A 22285-nucleotide genomic window follows, 5' to 3' on the forward strand; every position below is an offset into this window, starting at 1 on the left:
GCTGGAAAGACCTCTAGAGTGACGGCGGCAGTTCGTCAACCGCCGAGCTGAAATATATATCCACAAAAGATTTTCGAGCTAGTGGGGGGGCTTTCTGTCTTTCGCTCGCCTTTTTCTCCCAGTTCAGCAGGAAATGGCATTGGTCCAAGACTAAACACAAGCTCAAGCCAAGGCTGATGAATCTAAACCAATGGCCATTTTTCATGACCTCGCTCAATCTAACGGAAATATATGTAAGAAAACATGAATTGTCAAAATGCGAACCGAGAGTCTTTGTCCATGAAAAGATATTGGGCATTCAGGCAATCAACCCAAGTTTAGAGGTAAATGTGGATACAAACGGTATAAATAGGTTAGCTTTATTTTGCCTTCTGAAAACGTTCAAACAATTTTGTTCCCATAATTGAATTTTATTTTTAGGAATAAAAGTATGCTGTACAGTCATATCGATCGACTTAAAGCGGCAATAGATCTAATAATATCCGGTGGCGAGCAAAACTCTTGTTTTAAATTAATTCCGTCCTAAATAATCCATCAAAGTGTGAGCCAGCAATTTCACATTTGTTTTTACAATGTTCGGTACCACCCACGGACACACATATTTTCAATTCTCTGAAAATGTTACAATCTCTTGGAACGACAGTTTAGGCAACCAGCCTTATCGTAGCTATGTAGTAGCACATAATCCAGGAAGTGGGTGTGTGTGCTGAATACTTACTAGCCATCCGAATAGCAAAAAGGTATGTACACATAAGTTGCTTTTGCAAATGACGACTGCTGCTGCTGCACGTGCATATTGTGTGCTGGTGCATAGGGTTTGAGTTTTGCAAATGATTTATAAATAGCTACAAATGGCATCGGCAATGATGAGCTGGCGACCGCATTCTCTTAGCTCTCCCGTTGCCACACGCACCACAAAGTTTTGCTCAACAGTCCCGACAGTATTAAAAGCCAAACGCAAACTTTTCTTTCAACAGCTTCCTTGTACACCGCCATCATGACTCATATTATTGAGCTTTCGAATCTATGTCATTGAGTTGTTGATACACTAAAGATTTGGTTACAGTATATAGACGTATATAACTTTGTATAGTCTCTATATAGGTATTGTGACAGCTTTTGTTTTATTCTGTTTCTTTCTTTTTTGGGGGGCTGGCTCCTGAGCTGCTAGGCAGCTGTGAACTGACCAACTTGATATATATACTGTATACACTGTGCACTTGAGAAGTGGAGTGAAGGCGCTAGAAAGTAAACATAAACATAAGGAAAGAAAACAAGGGGGAAAAAAAGGTGGGGGGAACCGAAGCAAACAAACGAAAAAGGTGCGGGAATGACCGGCGCGTGTTGCTGCTGATTCGCCTATACATGTCCAGCCAGTTCCGTCCGCTGCTGCTGCCGGCGCTATACTAGAAGAGTATGTCGGTGAGAATCCGGTCAATAAAGTGGACCACTCCGTTGGATGCACTCACATCACTCTCGATCACGTTCGCCACCCCGTTGATCCTCGCCAATTTACCTACCAAAGTGCGTGAACGTGTAAAAATCAAAACAATGTTCGATTACATCCGACGGGACGGATCGCGCTCAACTGGAAGCCACTAATAGTCCGTCGGGGAAATGCCACGGTGAATAATCAACGACACCGTGTGCGTATATACATGTAATGAGGCGTCAAAAAACCCACAGCAAGGGCGTGAGCGTTCATTTACTTTTTCTGTTTTGGCGTCGGAGGTCGACGCGGAGACGGCCGACATCGTGCAAGGTGGACAACAACTGGCCGTCCTCCAGGCCCTCGCTGTAATAAGTTCCGGGAACGATGTGATACCAAAGCAAATCTGGCAAATCGATCAACACACGATTACCGAATGAAGGGAATAAGAGACAAATCAAATCAGCGCAAATAATTGAAAATGATTAAATTAAAAAGCGCAAGTGTTGCATATAATATGACACAGTAAATCTTCGTCAATGGAGAAATAAAAGACCCGACCCAACCCCCTGTATCATTATTATACGTGTTATTATGCAAAGTTAACAATTTCAAATCAAAGGCAAAAAGGCAAAAGAGCTTGAGGATTTACTGTGAAAGGCGGTTTCGTTGTTCAGGAATAGGCGCTGCTCATCTTGGCTGACGCTCAAAAATGCTTCAGTTGTCCTGTAAATAAGTGTAGCCAGCCAGAGCCATGCAGACAGAAGCGAAAAAACAACAAAACAGAACCACAACGTAAGTCACGACCGAAACACACACGAATTAAGACCACAGAAAGAAGAAGTAAAAAAAATAAAAAAATGACAAAAGAGACGTTACGGGACGAAGACAGACAGCGGGGAGTCAGATGAGAGGACCTTTGTAAGGGCTGGACCCAATAGCGAAGCTTGCAAACCTATATTCAGCAAAGGAAATTCAGTGAGTCACCTAGTTATTTTTTTCCCGCCCTTAATCACCGATGTAATTTGAAAATAACTTAATAGGCTATATACTGCAACTGCTGAGTTGCCAGAGTTTGGGCTCTATCCAAAGGTACATCTCATTTACTTACTTACACAACCCGATAAAATTGGTATTCGTAGCTAATTCTAAGTATTAACTGATAAAATAAGATAAGATGTTGGAATATTTCCAGTTACCCTAGAATTTAGATTAAAACGCAACGAATTTATAGATGATGTACGCACTCTGAAACCTACCGCCGTCGTTGAGGATGTCCAATATTGTTTGTGGAGGGAAATTCCCTGGCAAGAGAACGCGATCAATGACATGTACCAACAGTTTGCCTAAACGTAGATCAGCTGTCAAGACTCGGGCACCGTTGACTGTCGTTATGGTCTCCTGTTCCGTGAAATACGTTTCCCATTACATCGCGCAGCGGCCAGGCATGACAACAACAGCAACAACAAAAAGAAAGAAGAAGAAAAATACCGACTGAAAATAAGACTCAGTTAAACATACACACACACACACACACAAAGAATAACACACACAGCAAGGTTGGCCGTGTGATCAACTGAGACAAGTCATGCTATAGCCGTATAGCTTTGAATCATATCGAGTCGAATGGCGGCAACATCAGGAAAAAGTGGGCCATCATATTGTGTATAAACTGCACATAGGCAGAAAAAGCAATTTTTACGGCCTGCTTTTTTGCAGAGGCCATGTATTATTTAAGAGCGGGCATCAAAATGGTATAGGCGCTCGTGTTAACCACATCATATCCCTTCCATGGCGGTGCGGGTGTTGGTTGCCGAACACAATGGAATCGTCGATCGAATCACAGACGCACGAGCTGTTTGTGCAATTCATTTGAATGACTTGTCTCGTAAACGGTCAAACGGCCTTGAATAAAGCGAAGCTTTTATTTTTTCCCCCGTCAAAAACTTGTAGGATAATGGCAAAATGGATGAAGGCGAAGCAATAAATCAAGACAAATTGCTGGGCTTTAATCGATCGTCAAAGCGACAAAAGCAAGATAATATTTCCAAGTAGAATCAACAACACTATATACTCGCGCGCCTATATATAACGACACCCAAAAGTCTATTCAACTATTTTTTTGTTGGATCTAAGTGGAAATGTGGTGTAAAGAAATAAATACAAAAATACAACGCGAAACACGTTTTGCCCTCAAGTTAATTCATCAAACCCCATTTTAAACTACTTCTTTCAACTTTAAACAGAAATCAAGTCAATATTTCAAATAATAAAATTTGGTGTTGGTCTACACTTACACGGTAATTCAATTGATCTTACTGATAACGATAGATTAGATTATCTACTGTAACTGAAGGACCATCGATTAAGACTTACTCTGTTCTCCGTAGCGTTGTAAATGTTAATCCGGAGACGGTGGGCGCCAGCTAATGTTGTGGGAGTGGCTTCATTTTCAAACGAAGACGAATTGAAATGATTCGGTATGACGTGATGAAGCAGCATCTCTCTCAGCAAATCAGGTCGAGTGGCCCACCGTTGCCTCTGGATAGCAGAAATCTTATTGAACGCTGCGTTGCTCGGCGCCAGCAGTGTGTAATCTGTAAACAATTCGTGCGGAATCCTGTCAATGCTGGAAACCTGTTGGATTCATTCTGTACTACTATATCGCTTATTCTTACCTTTGTCTTGAAAGAGGGAAGCGATTCCGGCTTGGCTGATCAACGAGGAGATTACCCGCAGGTTGGCGGAGCGCAGATGACGACTCAATCGATCCGAATCTTCTTCTTCTATCGTCGACGAAGTTTCACGAGGTACGACATTGTTGCCCGACGTCAGACTGACACTTTTCGCTTCTTTGCTATCGTTTTCGTCGCTTTCGTCGCTGGAAGAAATGTCGACTAGAAATGGAGACGGACTCTTAATCTCCGACGTAACCAAGTCGATAACATTTTGGGGATCGCTCAAATTAATGGCGTTTAGCGACAAAATGATGGAATTTTCCGTAGAGGTGAGTGCCGGGATGGTTGTGTCATCGGGACGGATGACGGTTATTCCGCTACTGAATTGCCCAGACGACGAAATTGCACGATCGACTGATGGGATCGATTCCCTTGGATTGAACGAAAACGAAGAGGTCAGGCTGTTGGGTTTCCTCCATTCTCCAGGATCGACCACCTCCTCCGTGGTCGACACTAATTCAGGATTCGGAGTGGTTGAGAAAATTAAAAAATCTGGGGTGTACGGTTCGTTGGTGTTGGAAATCGATTCCGGGACAAAGGGTTCATTGATTCCTGACGAAAAATGTTCAACCGAGACTCCCACTTCACTTGGACTTCGAAAAAGTTGGTCATTCGATTTAAAATGAAATCTATGAGAATTTTCAAACTGAGGGCGGATCGGTTCTATTTGGACTTGAGTTGGATCGGCGAAGCCACCTGTGGGCTGTTGGAGAACTACCCACGATCCTCCGCAATCATTGACAGGCGGCTTTGGATAGTTCGATTGAAAGGGTATACGAAACTCATCTTGGTAAGAGGGTACTAAGTTGTTGAAAGCAGCTCTAGGATGCTCCGTAACAGAGACAACTTGACTGGATGCGGCTCCGATTGTCCAACTTTGATTCTGATTGCCACCGACTGCGCTTTCCAGTTGAATCGTATCTGGAAGAGAAATGAAGTCGCTGCTGATTGCAGGCTGAAGTGAATTCACCGGTCGTGGAAAAATGTTGCCTCTCTGGAACACACTAGGTTGAGCCTGTGCTGTCTGTTGACTATTAGGTCTATATTCAGCCGACAAATGGTTTTCAACATCGAATGGTTTTCTCGTCGGCGGCCGTAAATCCTCGTTGCTCTTGTAGTTACTAACTTGGTTACTTGTCCCTGTTGGTGAATTGTTTGGATAACTGGGCCTCACATTTTCAGTTCCGTACGAACCCGATTGAGACGAAGGATAATATGGTTGCGTGGGTCGTTGCTGGGGTTTGGGCAAACCGTATGCTGTGCTAGGTGGCTTAGCCGAAGGATACACACCAACCGGTTTGACAGGTTTGACAGGTTTGGCTGGTGGATAGTATTGAGTCACTACGGGCGGATTAGTTGCTGGATAGTAATGAGGCGGAGACGTGCCAGTCGGTTTGTGATAGTTACCCGGTTTGGAGTTGTGATCCCCATGGAAATATCCAGGCTTCGGAATAAACACAAAAATGGGAAGGTGTGATGCTCCGGCTGAAGAAGATATGGGGTAGGATCCTCCACTGGACGCTGGGTAACTTGGATAACTGGACGAGGAATGTACTGGATAATTAATAGGCTTGCTTGGTGCGACTACTGGTCCTGGCGACGGGTAACCTGAACTCGGCGGAGGATTGTAAGACCCTCCACCATTAGATGCTGGATAGCCTGGGTAATTCGTTGGGCCTATCGGTACCGGATAGGTTGGTTTTGGAGAAGGATAAGGGGTCGAAGGCGTAGTCACATAATGGATCGGTTTGGTTGTGACGTAATAACTGGGGTTTGGAGTAGGAAGTGTGACCTCATAATTTGGTTTGTTCGGGGGTGGCGTTGACTGGTAGCCTGACGGGTACCCTGATCCATAAGATCCAACCGGAGTGCTCGTCGTTTGAGGATAACCGACACTCGTAGCTGGTGGGTATGTAAAGTATACTTCCTGGTGATTATGGTGGTGATAGTTGGACGACGCTGGGTATCCGGTTGGTTTGGGAACTCCATAAGTGTGTGAGGGCTGTGCGGGTCTATTAGGTTGCGGACTATAAGAAGGTAATGGTGGTCTGGCAACCGGATAACCAATCGGTGCCTTTGGTTGATTGTAGCCCTTGAAGTGTAGACCGTAGTTGGGAGGTGGGCGAGGCGTTGCAAAAGTAGGAAAAAAGAGTCGAGGTTCAACCCGTGATGTGCCGTACGTGTTGGACCATCTTCTCTTAAATCGTATCTGGTTTCTTGGATCTGATACCAAGGTAGATGTTGAATTTGAATAATTCTGTTGCCCTTGTAAAATGATAAAAATTTGTTTTATTTTAATGCTTCAGCATCGTTTGTGGGTTTAAATTGGGAAAATTCATTCTTACTGCTCGATTGGTTTTCGGAATCGCTGTTTTTCGGATCGACAAAGGCAGCAGCTGATGTCGAAAATAAAATTGCGGCGACGATGAGAAGAGAATTAAGAGGAGACCACTTGGCGGTTCGACACCGCATCTTGAAATCAAACGGGTCACAGAAAATCACCTCCAGTTATAAAGGTTTGCTTGTTGACAGCCATGGCTTCTGGATGTTCGGTTAAATCACCGTTGTTGACACCTTCTTTGGCCTACATTTTTACATCAATTAAATTAAAAAGGAAAGAGGAATTTTTGAAATACTATAGGAAAGGCGTCAAAGATGTCATCAGCAAGGATGTGACGTATTTGCCAGTCATTGCTCTTTGTTTAAAAAATGGAATATGTGTGTTACATATTTAAAATGTTCTTTTTATTTTTGACTATTCTTATTGTTTGATTTAAGTCCATGTGAATTCTCCCTATCTTATCCTATTTTATGTCTTTTCTACCGTTCCCCCGTTGTAAATGGTGTCACGACACCGGCAACCCAACAGATTCACGCCCTTCCTGTAGATTTCGTCTCTTAGGAAAGCGTGAATCCGTACCTCTTGTACTTACGTACTTTTTCTTTAATGATTTCTATCCTTTCGAATTATTTATCATATTTATTTGGATATCGATAAAAATTTTTAAATTGAAAAAAAGGCCTAAATTATTGTTAGTTTTGTCGGAGTTATTATAGAATAAATCGTTGTCACTCTCCGCATTAAAGTCTGTCCTATAATCGACGCGATTTTCTCATTTTGAAGAATTTCTAGAGAAGGACGGAGGGAAAGAACAAGCTGCACGCTCAGCAATATCAGCCGAAACGGCAGTGAACGATTTTGTACAAATAGTCCTACTCAACCGGAAGCCAATACGGATCTTTACTAAAACCAAGAAATATTTTTATCGCTCACGTGTTGCTCCGCTAGCAGTCACTACCTGCTGGGTCTGTCATCTCTTTTTACCTGGGACGCTACATCCATTTGGTCCACCTCCAGTTTATCATTGCTTAGAAGTAACAGCTTGAAATGTTGGTTCCTAGATGGCGTTAGCAGCAGCCTCTTTTCCTCTTCCCCCTAAAACTAAAATCGAAATATCTTCTTTTACTGTAACGTTTAAATAATAAGAATATTTTGTGCAATTCGATTCGCCTTTGAAAACTTCATTGATCCGTATGGCTTAAAAAATTTTCTGACAAATAACCCTCCGACAAGCTTATAGGAATAGGAAAAGATCCCGTCTTTAATTAGAGTACTCCGTGGTAAAGTGGTCGAATAGGTCGATACTCAGTAGACTCCAAGGCTCTGAGCTTGAGTCCATGTTTATGTTGTCACATATGCCACCAAAGAGTCGCTTCCCCGTTTGTTTGGTATTTGTTCGTTGTCGTTTGAATTCGCTTCTGCAATTTTGAATGGCCTAAGGACTTCTAAAAACAGATACTGCGACGTGTGAAGTGGAAATCACCGAATTCGTCAGTTGTTGCTTAATCGAGGGACACAAATGGCGTCGTTAATTTCCCAAGAAGTATGGAAAACGTGGGAATCACATGGACACGTTGAATTGTAAGACTCAACAATTGTTTTATATCACTGACACTACATTCTTTGACTTCAACAATAGTAATAATATGACATAACTAATTTACTCTTTTTATCTGGTAATCTTTTAGTGTGAAACTGCTGGAAAGCTGGATTGGCACCGATAACAATAGTCAACATATTCCTTCAATTGGGAGTAAAGGTTTGTTGTTATTACATTACATTTCCAAGTATTTTATTTATCTTATGTTTTACTGTTTTTAGATTTGTTTCGTGCTATATACGAGTTCTTGTGGCAAGCCATCAAAGGTGGAATAAAAAGAGAACTAGTTTTATCAACCATTGGAGATATTCTGGTATAGATTTTGATCTTAACACTTTTAATTTGTGATTTTGTCAATTAAATATTTGTAAGTAGGTTTTGCATGGTGATCTAGCATCGTTGACACTAGATGTTCTCAATGTTATTGACCATGAAACGTTGGTTAATGAGAATAATGATGAGCGTCAAAAGTTGTGCAGCATGCTAAAAGAACTGGAAAACTGGCTAAGTGATTCAATGATTAAGGAACGCTTAGAGATTGACACATTACAAGATTGCAGTTTACTGAAGACAAAGAAGATATTTTACTCCCGTTTCATCAAAGTAAAGACAAAATTATTTTACAAGCAGCAGAAGTTTAATCTTTTACGGGAGGAGAATGAAGGCTATGCAAAACTAATAACTGAACTCAATCAAGAGATTGATGACACCATCACTCCACTCTACATTTTACAAGTAAACATTTGATGAATATTATTCTCTGACCATGTACCAATATTTCCCTCACTTACACAGGTTGTACAGTCTTTAATTGGTTGCTTCAACTTGGATCCGAATCGGGTGTTAGATGTGATTATGGAATCATTTGAATGTCGGCCGCAGCTTCACAGTCGTCTTTTTGTTCCACTGATTCGCTCGTACATGTCAGATTCGTTGACTTTGTGTGAAGTCTTAGGGTTCAAGTTTACTTCATTCGACCCGTCTTCTACACCAAACTCTCTTTTCGTCATCACTGCTCTTTTATTGCAGCATGGAGTCATTCATCTTGAAGATATTTATCGTTGGCTTACGCCTAAAGATAGCGAAATCGACGAATCCGCCGCTAAAGAATTAGCAGACGCAAAAGAGTATGCTCGTCGAATGAATATCATCGCTGTTCCAAAAGAAGACGACAAAATTGAAGAATTGATTGAAGAAAGGGCACCTTATAATCAGAAATTTGGACTGTGTGAAGCTCTTCTTTCAGTGGGAGCTTGGGAACAAGCGTCTACTCTTCTTAAACGTCACCCAGAGTTTTTCGTCACATCTTATCGACCCATCTCGAGCAGTATCTGCAAACTGGTCGACTACGTAATTGAACCGGTGTATCGCACTCGATGCTGCATATCTCCAAAACTTTCGGGCAAACCAGTTTTATCTGTCGGTGTATGGAACTTCCCCAAGACAGCCAAGGAAATGAAGGAGTTGAGAGAAACTGCTTTCCCCATGCTACTCTCTTTGGGACCCCATTTGTATAACGATCCTGTCCTCCTGCACAAGTTAATCCGTTTGTGCAATACTGCGTTAGATGATTGTGGCTTGAACAGTTCAAAGAAACTTCCGCAAGACCTGGATTCGCTGTACTTTGACGTTCTTACACTGTTTGATGTTGTAATATTGCCATCACTCGCTCTCATGGAATCGAATTGTTGTGTAGCAGAAGAAATCTGGAATGTTTTGAAGAAATTGCCTTATGAGCACCGTTATCGTCTGTATGGCCTGTGGAAGAACGACACGTTTCAGAGCCATTCTTTGCTGATCCGCCGCAAAGTAGACTGCGTTAAACGCATCAAGTACATCATGAAGCGTGTGAGCAAGGATAACGTCAAGCCCACGGGTCGAGTGCTTGGCAAGCTTAGTCACAGCTGCCCTGGCTTTCTTTTTGACTACATTTTGTCCCAAATTCAAATCTACGACAACCTGATTGGCCCTGTTGTGGATTCACTCAAGTACCTCACAAACCTATCGTATGATGTTCTTGGTTATTGCGTTTTGGAAGCACTTTCGAACCCAGACAAGGAGCGCACCAACCATGATGGAACTACCATCTCTATGTGGCTGACGGCTCTTTCCGCCTTTTGTGGAGCCATTTACAAGAAATACAACATAGATTTGACTGGACTTCTCCAATACGTTGCCAATCAACTAAAGGCGCAAAAGAGCCTAGATCTTCTTATTCTTCAGGTACTTATATTGATTTAATATAATAAATATCTTTTAAAAACAACTTAATGTTTAACTATTGCACATTCAGGAAATGGTGCATAAAATGGGGGGCATCGAAGCGTCCGAGGAAATGACAAAGGAACACATGGAAGCAATGCAAGGCGGTGAACTATTAAGAGCTGAAGCTGCTCATTTTGGACAGGTTCGGGTTACCAAGAAAGCTGCCCAGCGTTTAAAGGAAACATTGCTCGAATCCAATTTGGCCATTCCCCTCTGTCTTCTTATCGCACAGCAGCGCAATTGCGTTGTTTATCGAGAAACAGAGAATAATCATCTAAAGGTATTTCTTTTTAAAAATATTTTACATTTAAAAAATACTTAGCATTACATCTTTTTTATTTGATTTTTCTTCATGTAGTTGGTTGGTAAACTATATGACCAATGTCAAGATACGCTCGTTCAGCTTGGAACATTCTTGGCTTTGAATATGAGTGTCGACGACTATGTTAGACGCCTTCCACAATTAGGATCATTGCTCTCCGACTACCACATCCATGCTGATGTCGCATTTTTTCTGGCGCGACCAATGTTTGCTCATTCGATCAATTCCAAATACGATGAATTGCGGCGTGCTGAAAAGAATTCAAAGAATTTACTTCCGGCCCAGAAGACTCAAAAGTATTTAGAGGTAAGTCGCTTGTCTTGAATAAGTTTGTCTTACTTGAAATGATTCCCAAAATTGAATTTATTAGGCTGTACGATTGGTCATGACTCCCATTTGTGAATCGGTTCGTCCTTTGTGCGCGGCCAGAGTTTGGGAAGATCTATCTCCTCAATTTTTTGCCACTTTTTGGTCGCTGACGGTCTACGATTTGTCAGTACCAAATGCTGCGTACGAACGTGAAGTGCAACGCCTGAAGGTAGCCATTCAACAGACAAATGAAAATCGTGATCTGCCAGCCAGTAAACGGAAGAAAGAGTTGGATCGCTGTACGGCTTTGATGGACAAACTTCTGGAAGAAGAAAAGAAACAGAAAGATCACAATGAACGTATCATGGCGAGATTAACACAAGAAAAAGACAGCTGGTTTCTCTGTCGATCGGCTAAATTAGCAAAAACGGAGACGATCACCCAGTTTCTTCAACTCTGCCTTTTTCCTCGATGCGTTTTCACCGCGACAGATGCCTTATTTTGCGCTCGCTTTGTACAGGTACGTGCGTCTAAGTTGCTCATCATGAATATTTTCTCTGGCTAACTTGTTATTTTTGGGTTGTTGTTTGTTTTTAGCTTATGCACAATTTGAAAACACCAAACTTTTCAACGCTGATTTGCTACGATCGCATCTTTTGTGATATAACATACACTGTGACTTCTTGTACGGAAAACGAGGCAAATCGTTATGGTCGCTTTTTGTGTGCCATGCTCGAAACTGTAATGCATTGGCACTCAAGCAAGAAAATATTTGACGAAGAGTGTGCCAATTATCCTGGATTCGTTACCAAATTTCGCGTCGGCAACCAGCCTTCGGAAAACAACGATCACGTTGATTTTGAAAACTATCGTCATGTTGTTCACAAGTGGCACCACAAGATTGCCAAAGCGCTAGTTGTATGTCTTGAATCAAAAGACTATGTCCAGATTCGAAATGCACTGATCGTCCTAATACGCATCTTGCCATTCTTCCCCGTTATCACGCCTCTTGTCGGGGTAATTATTTGTTATTTCTTTGTTGAAACAAATTAATTATTTTGTTTTAAATTTTATTTGTTTTACATTCTAACAGGTGATTGATCGAAATGTCGAAGTAGTACGCAGTGAGCAACGAGACAAGCGACAGGATTTATCAGCGATGGCTATTTCATATAGTGGTCAATTAAAGAACAAAAAAACGTCAATTCCAGAATATGAATTCCATCTGGTGACGAGGAAACCTGTAAGAAAGAACATTGTCTTCATTGTTTCATTGATAAAACATGGATGTTTATTTTAATTTGTTTAGGTAACTAAAACAACTCCTCAAAGTACCAATTCACTTGTTGTGGCAGCAAATCCTGGTGCTCAACCTGAGAATGGAGTTGTTAAGCATGAAGGAGTAAATGGTACAATTCCAAAAATTTCTTCTGCATATTGCTTCACCTTAATTAAATATAAATATTCTTAGGGGTGGAAAAAGCTTCAACAAATTTGCATGATACTCCTACCTCTACTCCAAGCGAATCTCAGTCGAGTACTCCAGTTGCTGTTGGCCTCAAGGAGATTAAAAAAGAAAAAGAAATAAGGTAATTTTCTAACCAGCTTTAGAATCACGGCGCTTTTAACAGTTTTATTATTTTGGCAGAGAGACAAAGGATAAAGTAAAGGAAGAGAGAATAAAAGGAGAGAAAGATCGGCACAAAGAATCGATTGAAAAACGAGAAGAAATTCCTGATCGTACGAGAGAGAAGAGGATAAAAGAACGGAAAGAAGATAGAGAAGATAGGCCTCATTCGGGCAAGGTAGGAAAACACGATATCTCCAAAATTACATTGTTATTAAATGTAACTGAATTATGTAATCAGCTTGATCGTGAGGATGAATGGATGGAGCGTGACAGAGAAGACCGCAAGGAACGACGTAATATCCAAGAAACCGAGGAAGAACGTCGTGAAAGGAAAGGCGAGCGTAAAAGGGTAGACAAAGTTGTTGCATTTCTTCATATTTGTTGCTTTTCAATTCTGAAGCTCTTGCTTGTTTGTTGAAGGATCGGGTGCTAGAGGATGTTTTGATGGATGTCAAACGTCGAAAGGAGGACGAACGAGAAAAAGGTAACTTTTCTTATGAAAAAACTACAGTGAACTGTTACCATTTTCTTAGTTAATTTAACAGTAAGATCCCCAAGGCATGGAAACGGAAGCCCCTCTGATGGAAACGCTGATAGACGAGGACACAACAGAGTATTATGATAAAAAAAAATTTAAATCTTTCTCTTAAATATTACCTTTTTCCTTTTGTATAGGAATCACCTCTTTCACGAGAAGCATCGGATCGCTCATTTGACCGCGCAGATAGAACAGAACGAGCCCGACGCTCCACGGACAGCAAACGGAGATGAAAACGAGAGTTTAAAAGGAATTGATGCGTCTGCTCATTTTTCTCATTGAAATTTATTTTTAGTGAAAGAAATTTTTCCAGTCATATTCACTCCTTATGGTTTACTTCAGGCCTAGACAATAAAATTAATTTCATCGTATTTGTTTTACCATAGAATTCTCCTAGTTTGCATACTACTTCTAAGGGCATCATTAAAGTACACAAAACAACGAAGAAAGAAAACGGAGCTTTAATTTCTCTTTAAATTAATAACTTGCGGGGCTGTCACTAAACAGTTCATATTAGGTCTGACCTGCGCAACAACTTCTGCAGTTTTTAGCAGTGTTGGGCTACCGCGATATTATTACAAAAACAAAAATAGTACCATATCGTAGTTTTTCGTAAGGATTCTGTTTAGGTTTCGGAGAGTAGTTTTGTTTTTAACCACGCTTTTGTTTATCTTGTTTTCTGTTTGTCGTCTGCTTTTCTTCATTTGATGAAGTTTTGGACATGATCAAAAGCGTGCTCGAAAGGATGAAAACAGCTGTAATAACATCTGTTACTGTTGCCTTTCTGGTAAATTACTGACTATTTGGCAGTGAAATTTTGTTTTTTCATGTCACTAAAACAAGAAACCCAATATTACAGCTCTGTGGTGAGTGGCGACTAATGCAGAGTCTATTTCCAACCAATTTCCCGACCGGCCGTTAGAGTCATCATTCATTCTTCAAAATATCCAGGTGAATACACAACAGTATACTAATGATTCCGCTTGCAGTCAATTCTCATAGCCCACTAATTAACGAAGACAAGTTTGTTCGGAAACTTTAATACTTAATAGGCAGTTAGACACACTGAATCCAGCTTTGCAATGAATTACTACTCAGTAACCAACTTCATAATAAGATGTTAAAATACTTTTGGCCTAAATATCAATAATTATTAGTGGGGAAAACAGCTCATATTTCACAATTGCGATACCCGATTCATTTTATCAATACTCAATAGGCACGTTTCTTCCGGTTTCTTCTTTACTTCCGATTTCTAATTTGGTGGTTCCGAATTCTAATTCACCCTAATCGGTGAGCGCGAGGTAAGAGAATGATATGCTTGAATGATATGCCAGAATAATGTGCTTTATTAGCAACTTCCGGTTGCTAAATGAGTCAGTAAATATGTATTTGACGCACGAAAGAACCATATATTCGTGATCCTCGACTTTGCGCTATCATTCTTCACTTCTTCAGCCAACTCATATTTTGCTACGGTCAGGTGCGCTGCAGTCTGACGTTGCGCTATCTTGGGTGTAGTAATGGGCAGCTTGGAAGTAGGGTAGTAAAGAACTCCTAGTAAAGGAGTAATATTTAAGGACATTAAAAATATTTAAAATTCAATGGAGTTCTACTTTCGGGCATGAAAATATTTTGAAAATCGTTGGAGTTCTATTGTCGGACAGAAAAATAATTAAAAAATAATTGGAATTCTATTGTCAGGCACTGGAGTTCTATTGTCGGGTATTTTTGATAATATTTAAAAAAGGAGTTCTTGTGTCTTTGGAGTTCTACTGTCGCTGGAGTTCTGCTGTCGCATACAAAGAAATTTGTTATTATTATTTCAAATATTGGGTTTCTATTGTCGGTGGATTTCTTCTGTCTTTGGAGTTCTACTGTCAGCAACCCCAATAGGATAGCGCAACGTTAGACTACAGAGACTAGCGGCCTGACATAGTTCAGCATAGTCATAAAGAGAGGCTCAGTGGTAGGTTTAGATTAAGATTAGAGATTAATGTATGAGATAGCGCAACGTTAAACGCTCCAGCAATACGTTATGTAGGGATAATAGATAGCGCAACGTCAGATTGATTATCTCTGTATTTATACATATTATGCAGCTATGATAACATATTAAACATAAGGTAGCCGACAATATTTTAACGTTTCTATTTTTATTTGTCCCTAGATGGCGCATTTCAGCCATTGACAGCAGACAGCATGTTACACGTCATTTTGTTCTGGACAGAAGGAAGTGTTTATTCCAGAAATCACCATGCCAGAAATCATCGTTCGGCTTTATTTAACGCGGAGCTATTAAAGAAAACTCCAGTCGATAAAGAGTTCAACCAAAACTCGTAATAAGGAGGAAGGAGAGAAAAGAAAACTTTAGTCTAACAAGATGGAAATCGAAACGATGTTGGGAGGGTCGAGAATCTGGAGATATCAATTCTTGACTTAACACTGAACAGCCTGAAATTCAATTGTAAGTTGTGTGACCTTTTTTGCATAGAAAATTAAGCATTAATGGATAAAGTCTTTGTATTCTCTTAGTATTGCTCATTGGCCAACATCAACAAGCAACAAGGCAACATCTGACGATTCTGATCTTGCCATGAACGGAAGAGAACACTTGGTGCAACATTTGGTAATATGATTTGATAAATTAATACGATACCTGTGCTTCCTTATTTGCTTTTTGCCCTTTCCCATCGACTCATGATAATCCAGCTGTTAGTCATGCTTCCACTGTGATAACCAGGATGGGAGGGTTTTAGCATGGTCTATTAACTATAAACAGTCTATAACTAAATTAATAGACCATTGTTTTAGTTTATTCAAGGAATTTTTGCTGTTCAAAATTGGCACTCCTTTAAATTTGTTTCCCTTCCTTTTAGGTCTGTTCAAATTTTTGACACTGCTCAAGAGAGTAGTTTCTTCTATATTTATTTTTATTTCAGGTTAACTTTTGAAGAGAGAGTGAGGAGATAATACTTCAAGGATTTCATTCCTCCAATAACTATGGCAGATTTGTTTCCGGTATCTTCCCTTGATCTTCTTAATTTACTGCATTCGCAATTAATCTCTTAATTCTTTTTTCAGGTTTACCCTCGAGGCTGTTCGATAGACTTTATCAATTGACGGAAAATGACGAGTGGTTGGCCGCGCTGAAATTCAAGATCGATAAATTATATAAATTTTAATAAATTACAAGTGCATATCTGGGCTCCCTTCTTCAGTGGCCCTGTTTCCCTAAATAACCACTAACCAACGCCCGCCGGTGGTCACTCACTCGCTGCGACAACCAGGAGGAAGGGAGATGTTTGGTCGAACGGGGACTTGCAAGGCGCATGATTCGATGAAATCTTTTGGAGGGTCATGAGTCTAAGCCGGAAGCCTACTATGATACACTGCTCTCATAATAACTGCTCCTCAGCTCTCTTCGCTCTTTTTCCGGTTTCTCTTAACCATGGCCGGGTAATCTCCCTGGTCGAGTCAGTCGGGCAGTGTCTCCCCCTGCTTGACTGGCAGCAGTTTGTAACGGACGGTCTGTTTAATAAATTATTTTATATAAATTTCACTGAATACCTAATTATATGTGAGCATTTATGTTAGAAATAATGTAATGTGTAATAATAAATATTGTATATGGTTTATTTATTAAACAGACCGTCCGGTCTCTAGATTTCATTTCACCTTTTTAAAAAGCAAGGGAATTTCTGTTATGTTTAATGAACAAAAGTTTACAACTCTTTACAAGTTCTTTCCACAAAAGAACTTATTTAGAGGCACAAAATAAGATGTCACTTGTCTCCGACATCAAGAACTAAATGCTAACCTACTTTGCCACCTGGTAGACACAATTTTACACACCTACGACAAGTGACAGATTTCTTACGATAAACGAACGACTGAACGGTCCATAGTTAAATGAACGAACGACACCAGCACCACAGTCTGCATGCAACAGCTCACCACACCATTCACTAGCTGGCTGCACAAAATTCATGTACACATTGGACTGCAACAAAGAGGCTCAGACCTTTAAGAGGCTGTTAATCCTAATTGGGGAAAAAAATCAATAATAATATCAGAAAAAAAATTATGTATAACATAAGAAAATAACAGAAGCATAGTTAAACTAGGCAATCTAATAATTACTTTTACAAACATTCCAAAGGAATCAACAGTTGCCAAGCTTTTAAAACAGTCTTAACTGAAGAAAAGTCAACAAATACTAAGCAAGAGCTAGTAATCAACGAATTAAATGTGTAGCCTTACTGTTAAAAAGTCGATCAACTTAATTACTTTTAATTGTTTGGAAGTGTTTCTGTATGTGACGTAAACTACAAACAGTACAGGTAGCAAGCCTGCAAGAGGAACACCTTTTGCCAGCTGGCTGCAACAAATCGCACTGCACAGCGCATTGGACTGCAATGAAGAAGCTCAGAGTTCACTATGCTGTTAATAGAAAAATAAAAACTCTATCAGAAACAAGGTCATCCAATAAATAAATGTGTAACCTTAGGGTTACATTTACACCAACATAAGCATTTTTACTGTTGCGAAGTATTTCTACATGTGACGAAACGCAAAGCCGGTACGTGCAGCAAGAGACGACATTTTGGGAACAGTTTCAGACCACTTTATCAGATGGAATTGCTAAGTATAAATTTAAGGCTATGGTATCTGTAAATGCACCACACACAAAATTTGCATTTAACAGCCTTAAATTACCCGAAGGGTTACTGGTCAAAGTTTCGTTTGCAGTATGGTTTACATTGGTATGGTTTTTACATGGGCACCCTCAGTTCTCGTAACACTACACAGATGGCTTTTTGCAGTTCTCGTAACACTACACAGATGGCTTTTTGCAGTTATCGTAACACTATATAGATGGATGCACTAGTTTTTGGCAATTATTGATTGCAATCAACAATTTAATTGCATTTCAATGGGAGTAATCGGTAGCTTACAACTTTTTACATCTATTTTGAAAATTTGGCTGCAATCGATTGAGGCGTTTGATCAAACGGAGTTCTTGTTACTTTTTGACAGAATTTCAATAGCTGTTACAGCAGACAATAATACAGAGACATGTGACAGCTGACAGGATATAAACGTAACGTGACAATCGACTTGAAGCCCGTATGATAAAATAAAATTGATAGTCAAAGTAGTACTGTGTTCTCTGTCGGTTATAGTTCAAAACGAGTGTTATTATTTCGTAATCACTAACTATAGCGACTATAGCTGTTGGAGTAATATTTTACGATAGAATATAAGTAACTGTATGTTATCCGATGTTATCATTTAAACGCTATCAATCTCCAGTAAAAGAAGTGCTGATAGGTAGTTACTTACATTTAATTTTAACAAGATCCGGTGTGACGTGGGGTGGCGGGGCGAAGCCTCCGCCGCACCAAAGTCACGCCTTACCCTTACGCCGCGCCATATCATATTAGGTTTTTTGGAATTGAATTTGTATTTAATGTTTGGATAGAAACATGCGGAAATATGCTTTTCATCTCTTTCTCGATTTCTGCATATTAAATTTCTCCGGAAACTAAGGGCATAACATTTTTGTTTTAAATATTATTAATTAATCTTAATAATAGGCCTACCTTTATAACAGAATATTATTATTATTCTATAACTATTCTATAGCTCTGCCTTTATAAAACTATACCAATACAGCAATACTACTATACCAACTAGTATACCCTTAACATTCCCTTCGGGTACCTTGCGGCGTACGTACGCTGCCTACAGTGAATATGAATACAAGCAACAGTTACCATTTTTATGACGAATGTCAGGGAAACTAAGTTGAGAAAGTTGAGTTGACTTAGGAGTTAGGACGATTGTGGAATGTCAGCATAGGACATAGGTTCATTAGGCTGGCAATGGGAAGTTAATCGCTAGAGCCATCTATTGTCGCAAACGACAAATGAGCAATCATCAATGAATGGCCATCTAGTGTGGCAATCGACAACTAACGATATACCAGTGGGGACGAAAAAACGGGAAAAAGACCGCGGTACTCACTCAAAATTCTGTGATAATACTAACCGCAATAATACTAACCGCAATAATAAATTTTAACAAATTCGTCAATTCAATATCGATACTATCACCGCGTTACTTTTTTTAAATTACCGTGCCCAACCCTGTTTGTAAGCCTTTTTGAAAAAGATAATTTCACACTTACCAGTGGGTCAGTTTTTAATTTTTATTCTCGATTTATATTATACAAATAATATTTGTCCGGTAACTGAGGAAACACAACATTTAAAAAATGGATTTGTACATACATTCACTAGAAGAAAACCATAGGTACGGATAAAAATAAAAGCTTACTATTAAATTAATCACACTCTCAGACTCTCTTACTTCACAAAAAGCAACTTTCAAACTCTAGTGTTTGAGCTATGTCCTAAAACCGGCATGCAATGACATCCGGCTTTTACAATTAATGTATCAATCCAGGTAGAGTTGTCCGCCTGTGGAAAAAAATTTATTATAACAGATTAAAACGTACGATTTTCTAATATGTTCATACTCGTTGAAACAGGGCTTCCATTTCAGTCACCAGTTGTGTGCACTTGGAGTTGGAGCCATGATTGCTGCACTTGTTGCAGTGAAGGCATTCTATTTCATAAAACGTCGACGGAATTCGATTTTCCATTTGATTGAGCTTGAGGGTAAATGGGCATCCAGACAACAACTATAATGTAGTCAAAATAGAAAATTTTAAATACATTTTTTATTGATACTTTTATCAGAATAACTTGACAATGGGCGATTGAAGCAGTTACTTACCGGTCCCAATTTTGAAATTCTTTCTATCGAACTTTCAATCCTTGTTGGAGCCTTATGTGTCTTGGGATGAGAAGAATTATTCAAATTACGCGTGGGATTGCATTCCGACGGTAAGGGACACAACAAAATAGAGCCTATAATAAGCAATGATACAGCGAAAAACTTGCACATTTTTAATAAGTTTCAATAAGACCAAGAAGAGAATCTAGAGTGAATAACGTTCGTCGATCGCACGCCTTTTATATTGGTTGCGAGATCAGATTGCTCAAATTTTTCTTTTACATCTATTGATACCTAAACACTTTAAAAAAGCCCCTACACCATTCACCAGTTGATAACGTAGGGTTACTATAATAAACCTTTTCCCCGTTCAAGTTCCTTATCACACGGCATGAGCAATGTAGTGCAGTGGGTTCCGATACTGCCGGTACACAAAAATTCCCAGTTGGACATATTTATGTTCCTAATTTCCCACAGTTAAGCCATATTCCATACTCAAGTGTTTGAAAAAATAATCTGTAAATGTTTTCAAATATTAGTTTGGTTATCATCAGTTTCAATATTTACAGAAACAATTTCTGAATAAACTTGATGTAAATTGTGTGGAATAAGTAGGAACAATCTTGATTCTAGTTATGTCATATTGGCAACTAAATTCTTTATCAAAATTTACCCTATTGAATCTAGTGTGCCGATTCAGAAGATTTAACCATTCTAGCTTGGAACATGTGAATAATTAACTTAAGGTAATGAATTAAAACAATCATAGGTTCTTCAGTTAGAAATAGAGCAGCCATAAATTAGGATGTGAGGCAGCTTTCAGATTTGAAATCAGAAGACGACCTAGAGCCCTAGTACTACTACCTAGCTAGTGTAAAACTCCAACAACTTTTTTGAGGATGAACTGTATTTATGCTCAATAGGCCAGATGTTCAAAGGGAATACAGAGCATAAAACGAAGTGTTCAAGCAATGCTGCTGGAGTTGGATGCAATCCTAGGCCACAGGTCAGCACACTCCTTTGCAACAGGTCCGGTGATAGCTGACCCCTTCATTTCGCCTTTGTTGTTGACTATCACCCCTGCATTGTCTTCAAAGTATATAAACACTCCATCCTTCCTCCTAAAAGGCTTCCTTTGCCGAACAACCACTGCTTGCATTACTGAAAAGGAACAAGTTCAAAAAATTAATTCAGAATGAGATCCAAAATAATTAAGTGATAAGTGTCAGTGCCGACAGGTCAAGCAGCCTCATGATTTGAAGCCCTGAGTTTAAGACATTTCTTTTTCTACCCCTTATCATGTAATGAATGGCAGACAAACAACCACTCAAATGAAATGAACAGGGGTTTACAAGAATAGTAGTTAAATGTTATACCTTTCTTCCTGAGCTCAGGTTTACCCTTCTTCACAGTGGCAACAAACATGTCTCCAACACCAGCAGCAGGCAAGCGGTTAAGACGACCCTTAACGCCATAAACTGCAATAACGTACAGGTTCTTTGCGCCTAAATTTTGAAGATAAATATAACGTTAAGTTAAACATGAACATGGAAGTTGTATAGTTGAAAACTAGGCTTACCTGTATTGTCAGCACAGTTCATGACGGCACCCACTGGGAGACCCAGAGAGATGCGGAATTTTCCACCCGCGGTTCCACCACGTCCTTTTCACATGAAATAACCAAATATAACATTTAAACACTCTTAAAGTAAGTTCAACACGATAAACAATCATCGAAAATAAGCAAAGTCAATGGATGTTTAAGATCAAATGCGATGAAATAGAGAGAACTACATACCTCGCTTAGACATCTTGAAAATGAAAGAGTCTCGAACTGAAACGAGACCGAGAAGACGAGAAGCAGGCGAACAAGGCCCGGGGCCCACCTAGGCGATGCCAGACATTTTTATTAGGCGACAATCATTTTTGAATTACGTTACTTGATTTGAAGCGAAAATTGATCAAATTTTCAATAGAATTTATTGGAATGAATAAATTGTATTTCTAATGTCTCAAAACTATCAAAAATTAGAAATAAAATAAAATCTTAATAACGATTGTTTAGCGAATATCTTCAAAAACTAGATGTCGCTAGCTGCCCGGCACGAAATTTTGTGAGATTCAAATTTCACCCACTAGATGACGTGAGGCGGCTGAAATATTCAAATTCAAAGCAGTGTTTCTCTCAAAATTAAGTCTATTTCTCACTGCTTCCTTGGATTTGCCGAGTCATATTTTTTTTTCAAACTCCTCATTTCAGAGCTTCAAAGAAAATACAATTCTTTAATAGTTTGTTTGGAAATTGAAGA

General features: G+C 39.6%; 4 protein-coding genes and 2 long non-coding RNA genes across 15 annotated transcripts; 2 read left to right on the forward strand and 4 right to left on the reverse strand.

Annotated features, from left to right (window-relative positions):
- Window positions 1-1070: 1070 nt before the first annotated feature.
- On the reverse strand, window positions 1071-6654 carry LOC124329003. Of its 2 annotated transcripts, none has more exons than XM_046787892.1 (8): window positions 6513-6654; window positions 4108-6432; window positions 3806-4026; window positions 2689-2830; window positions 2309-2384; window positions 2082-2155; window positions 1710-1835; window positions 1071-1516 (listed from the first exon to the last, which is right to left on the reverse strand). In XM_046787892.1, the coding sequence occupies exons 1-8, from the start codon at window positions 6637-6639 to the stop codon at window positions 1407-1409; spliced, it is 3201 nt and encodes a 1066-aa protein (XP_046643848.1). In that variant the 5' UTR covers window positions 6640-6654; the 3' UTR covers window positions 1071-1406. The 2 variants fall into 2 exon arrangements, with proteins under 2 accessions (XP_046643848.1, XP_046643847.1); XM_046787891.1 differs by having other exon boundaries at window positions 2677-2830.
- Window positions 6655-7582: 928 nt separating this feature from the next.
- LOC124328987 (THO complex subunit 2-like) lies at window positions 7583-13543 on the forward strand. Of its 8 annotated transcripts, none has more exons than XM_046787852.1 (17): window positions 7583-8089; window positions 8197-8267; window positions 8330-8421; window positions 8484-8843; window positions 8904-10331; window positions 10402-10653; window positions 10732-11001; window positions 11066-11524; window positions 11602-12021; window positions 12098-12247; window positions 12314-12413; window positions 12476-12593; window positions 12653-12809; window positions 12873-12992; window positions 13055-13118; window positions 13168-13247; window positions 13310-13543. In XM_046787852.1, the coding sequence occupies exons 1-17, from the start codon at window positions 8028-8030 to the stop codon at window positions 13403-13405; spliced, it is 4299 nt and encodes a 1432-aa protein (XP_046643808.1). In that variant the 5' UTR covers window positions 7583-8027; the 3' UTR covers window positions 13406-13543. The 8 variants fall into 8 exon arrangements, with proteins under 8 accessions (XP_046643808.1, XP_046643813.1, XP_046643811.1 ...); XM_046787857.1 differs by having other exon boundaries at window positions 13180-13247; XM_046787855.1 differs by having other exon boundaries at window positions 12873-12983; window positions 13052-13118.
- A 1844-nt stretch (window positions 13544-15387) lies between these two features.
- On the forward strand, window positions 15388-16722 carry LOC124329277. The gene is made up of 4 exons (XR_006916724.1): window positions 15388-15639; window positions 15708-15801; window positions 16115-16193; window positions 16257-16722. It is a non-coding gene; the product is annotated as an uncharacterized LOC124329277 (long non-coding RNA).
- A 70-nt stretch (window positions 16723-16792) lies between these two features.
- LOC124329255 lies at window positions 16793-19073 on the reverse strand. 2 transcript variants are annotated; one of them, XR_006916685.1, is made up of 4 exons: window positions 18953-19073; window positions 17701-17843; window positions 17463-17615; window positions 16793-17215 (listed from the first exon to the last, which is right to left on the reverse strand). It is a non-coding gene; the product is annotated as an uncharacterized LOC124329255 (long non-coding RNA). The 2 variants fall into 2 exon arrangements; XR_006916686.1 differs by having other exon boundaries at window positions 17701-17816; window positions 18953-19068.
- A 459-nt stretch (window positions 19074-19532) lies between these two features.
- On the reverse strand, window positions 19533-20460 carry LOC124329217. The gene is made up of 4 exons (XM_046788280.1): window positions 20336-20460; window positions 19977-20110; window positions 19717-19881; window positions 19533-19657 (listed from the first exon to the last, which is right to left on the reverse strand). Exons 1-4 carry the CDS (start codon window positions 20427-20429, stop codon window positions 19565-19567), a joined length of 486 nt encoding a protein of 161 aa, XP_046644236.1. The 5' UTR covers window positions 20430-20460; the 3' UTR covers window positions 19533-19564.
- Window positions 20461-20900: 440 nt separating this feature from the next.
- Window positions 20901-21887, reverse strand: LOC124329223 (60S ribosomal protein L23). Its single transcript, XM_046788287.1, has 4 exons — window positions 21775-21887; window positions 21556-21639; window positions 21353-21481; window positions 20901-21137 (listed from the first exon to the last, which is right to left on the reverse strand). The coding sequence occupies exons 1-4, from the start codon at window positions 21785-21787 to the stop codon at window positions 20941-20943; spliced, it is 423 nt and encodes a 140-aa protein (XP_046644243.1). The 5' UTR covers window positions 21788-21887; the 3' UTR covers window positions 20901-20940.
- Between the last annotated feature and the right edge of the window lie 398 nt (window positions 21888-22285).

This window comes from Daphnia pulicaria, chromosome 3, assembly GCF_021234035.1.
Source record: "Daphnia pulicaria isolate SC F1-1A chromosome 3, SC_F0-13Bv2, whole genome shotgun sequence".
NCBI classification, from domain to species: Eukaryota; Metazoa; Arthropoda; class Branchiopoda; order Diplostraca; family Daphniidae; genus Daphnia; species Daphnia pulicaria.

What these genes read in the sequence shown, in the direction of transcription:
- LOC124329217 (XM_046788280.1), bottom strand. Translation starts at nt 20,429, where the DNA reads ATGTCCAACTGGGAATTTTTGTGTACCGGCAGTATCGGAACCCACTGC. An exon ending in GAATTTCAAAATTGGGACCG is followed by an intron (nt 19,882 to 19,976) that starts GTAAGTAACTGC and finishes ACTACATTATAG; the next exon opens with TTGTTGTCTGGATGCCCATT. An exon ending in TGGAAGCCCTGTTTCAACGA is followed by an intron (nt 19,658 to 19,716) that starts GTATGAACATAT and finishes TTTTTTCCACAG; the next exon opens with GCGGACAACTCTACCTGGAT.
- LOC124329223 (XM_046788287.1), bottom strand. An exon ending in GAACTGTGCTGACAATACAG is followed by an intron (nt 21,482 to 21,555) that starts GTAAGCCTAGTT and finishes TTCAAAATTTAG; the next exon opens with GCGCAAAGAACCTGTACGTT. An exon ending in ACCTGAGCTCAGGAAGAAAG is followed by an intron (nt 21,138 to 21,352) that starts GTATAACATTTA and finishes GTTCCTTTTCAG; the next exon opens with TAATGCAAGCAGTGGTTGTT.
- LOC124328987 (XM_046787852.1), top strand. Translation starts at nt 8,028, where the DNA reads ATGGCGTCGTTAATTTCCCAAGAAGTATGGAAAACGTGGGAATCACAT. An exon ending in TAAGCATGAAGGAGTAAATG is followed by an intron (nt 12,414 to 12,475) that starts GTACAATTCCAA and finishes AAATATTCTTAG; the next exon opens with GGGTGGAAAAAGCTTCAACA. An exon ending in AGCGTAAAAGGGTAGACAAA is followed by an intron (nt 12,993 to 13,054) that starts GTTGTTGCATTT and finishes TGTTTGTTGAAG; the next exon opens with GATCGGGTGCTAGAGGATGT.
- LOC124329003 (XM_046787891.1), bottom strand. Translation starts at nt 6,639, where the DNA reads ATGCGGTGTCGAACCGCCAAGTGGTCTCCTCTTAATTCTCTTCTCATC. An exon ending in TTCCCTCTTTCAAGACAAAG is followed by an intron (nt 4,027 to 4,107) that starts GTAAGAATAAGC and finishes AATTGTTTACAG; the next exon opens with ATTACACACTGCTGGCGCCG. An exon ending in ACAACGCTACGGAGAACAGA is followed by an intron (nt 2,831 to 3,805) that starts GTAAGTCTTAAT and finishes TTCACGGAACAG; the next exon opens with GAGACCATAACGACAGTCAA.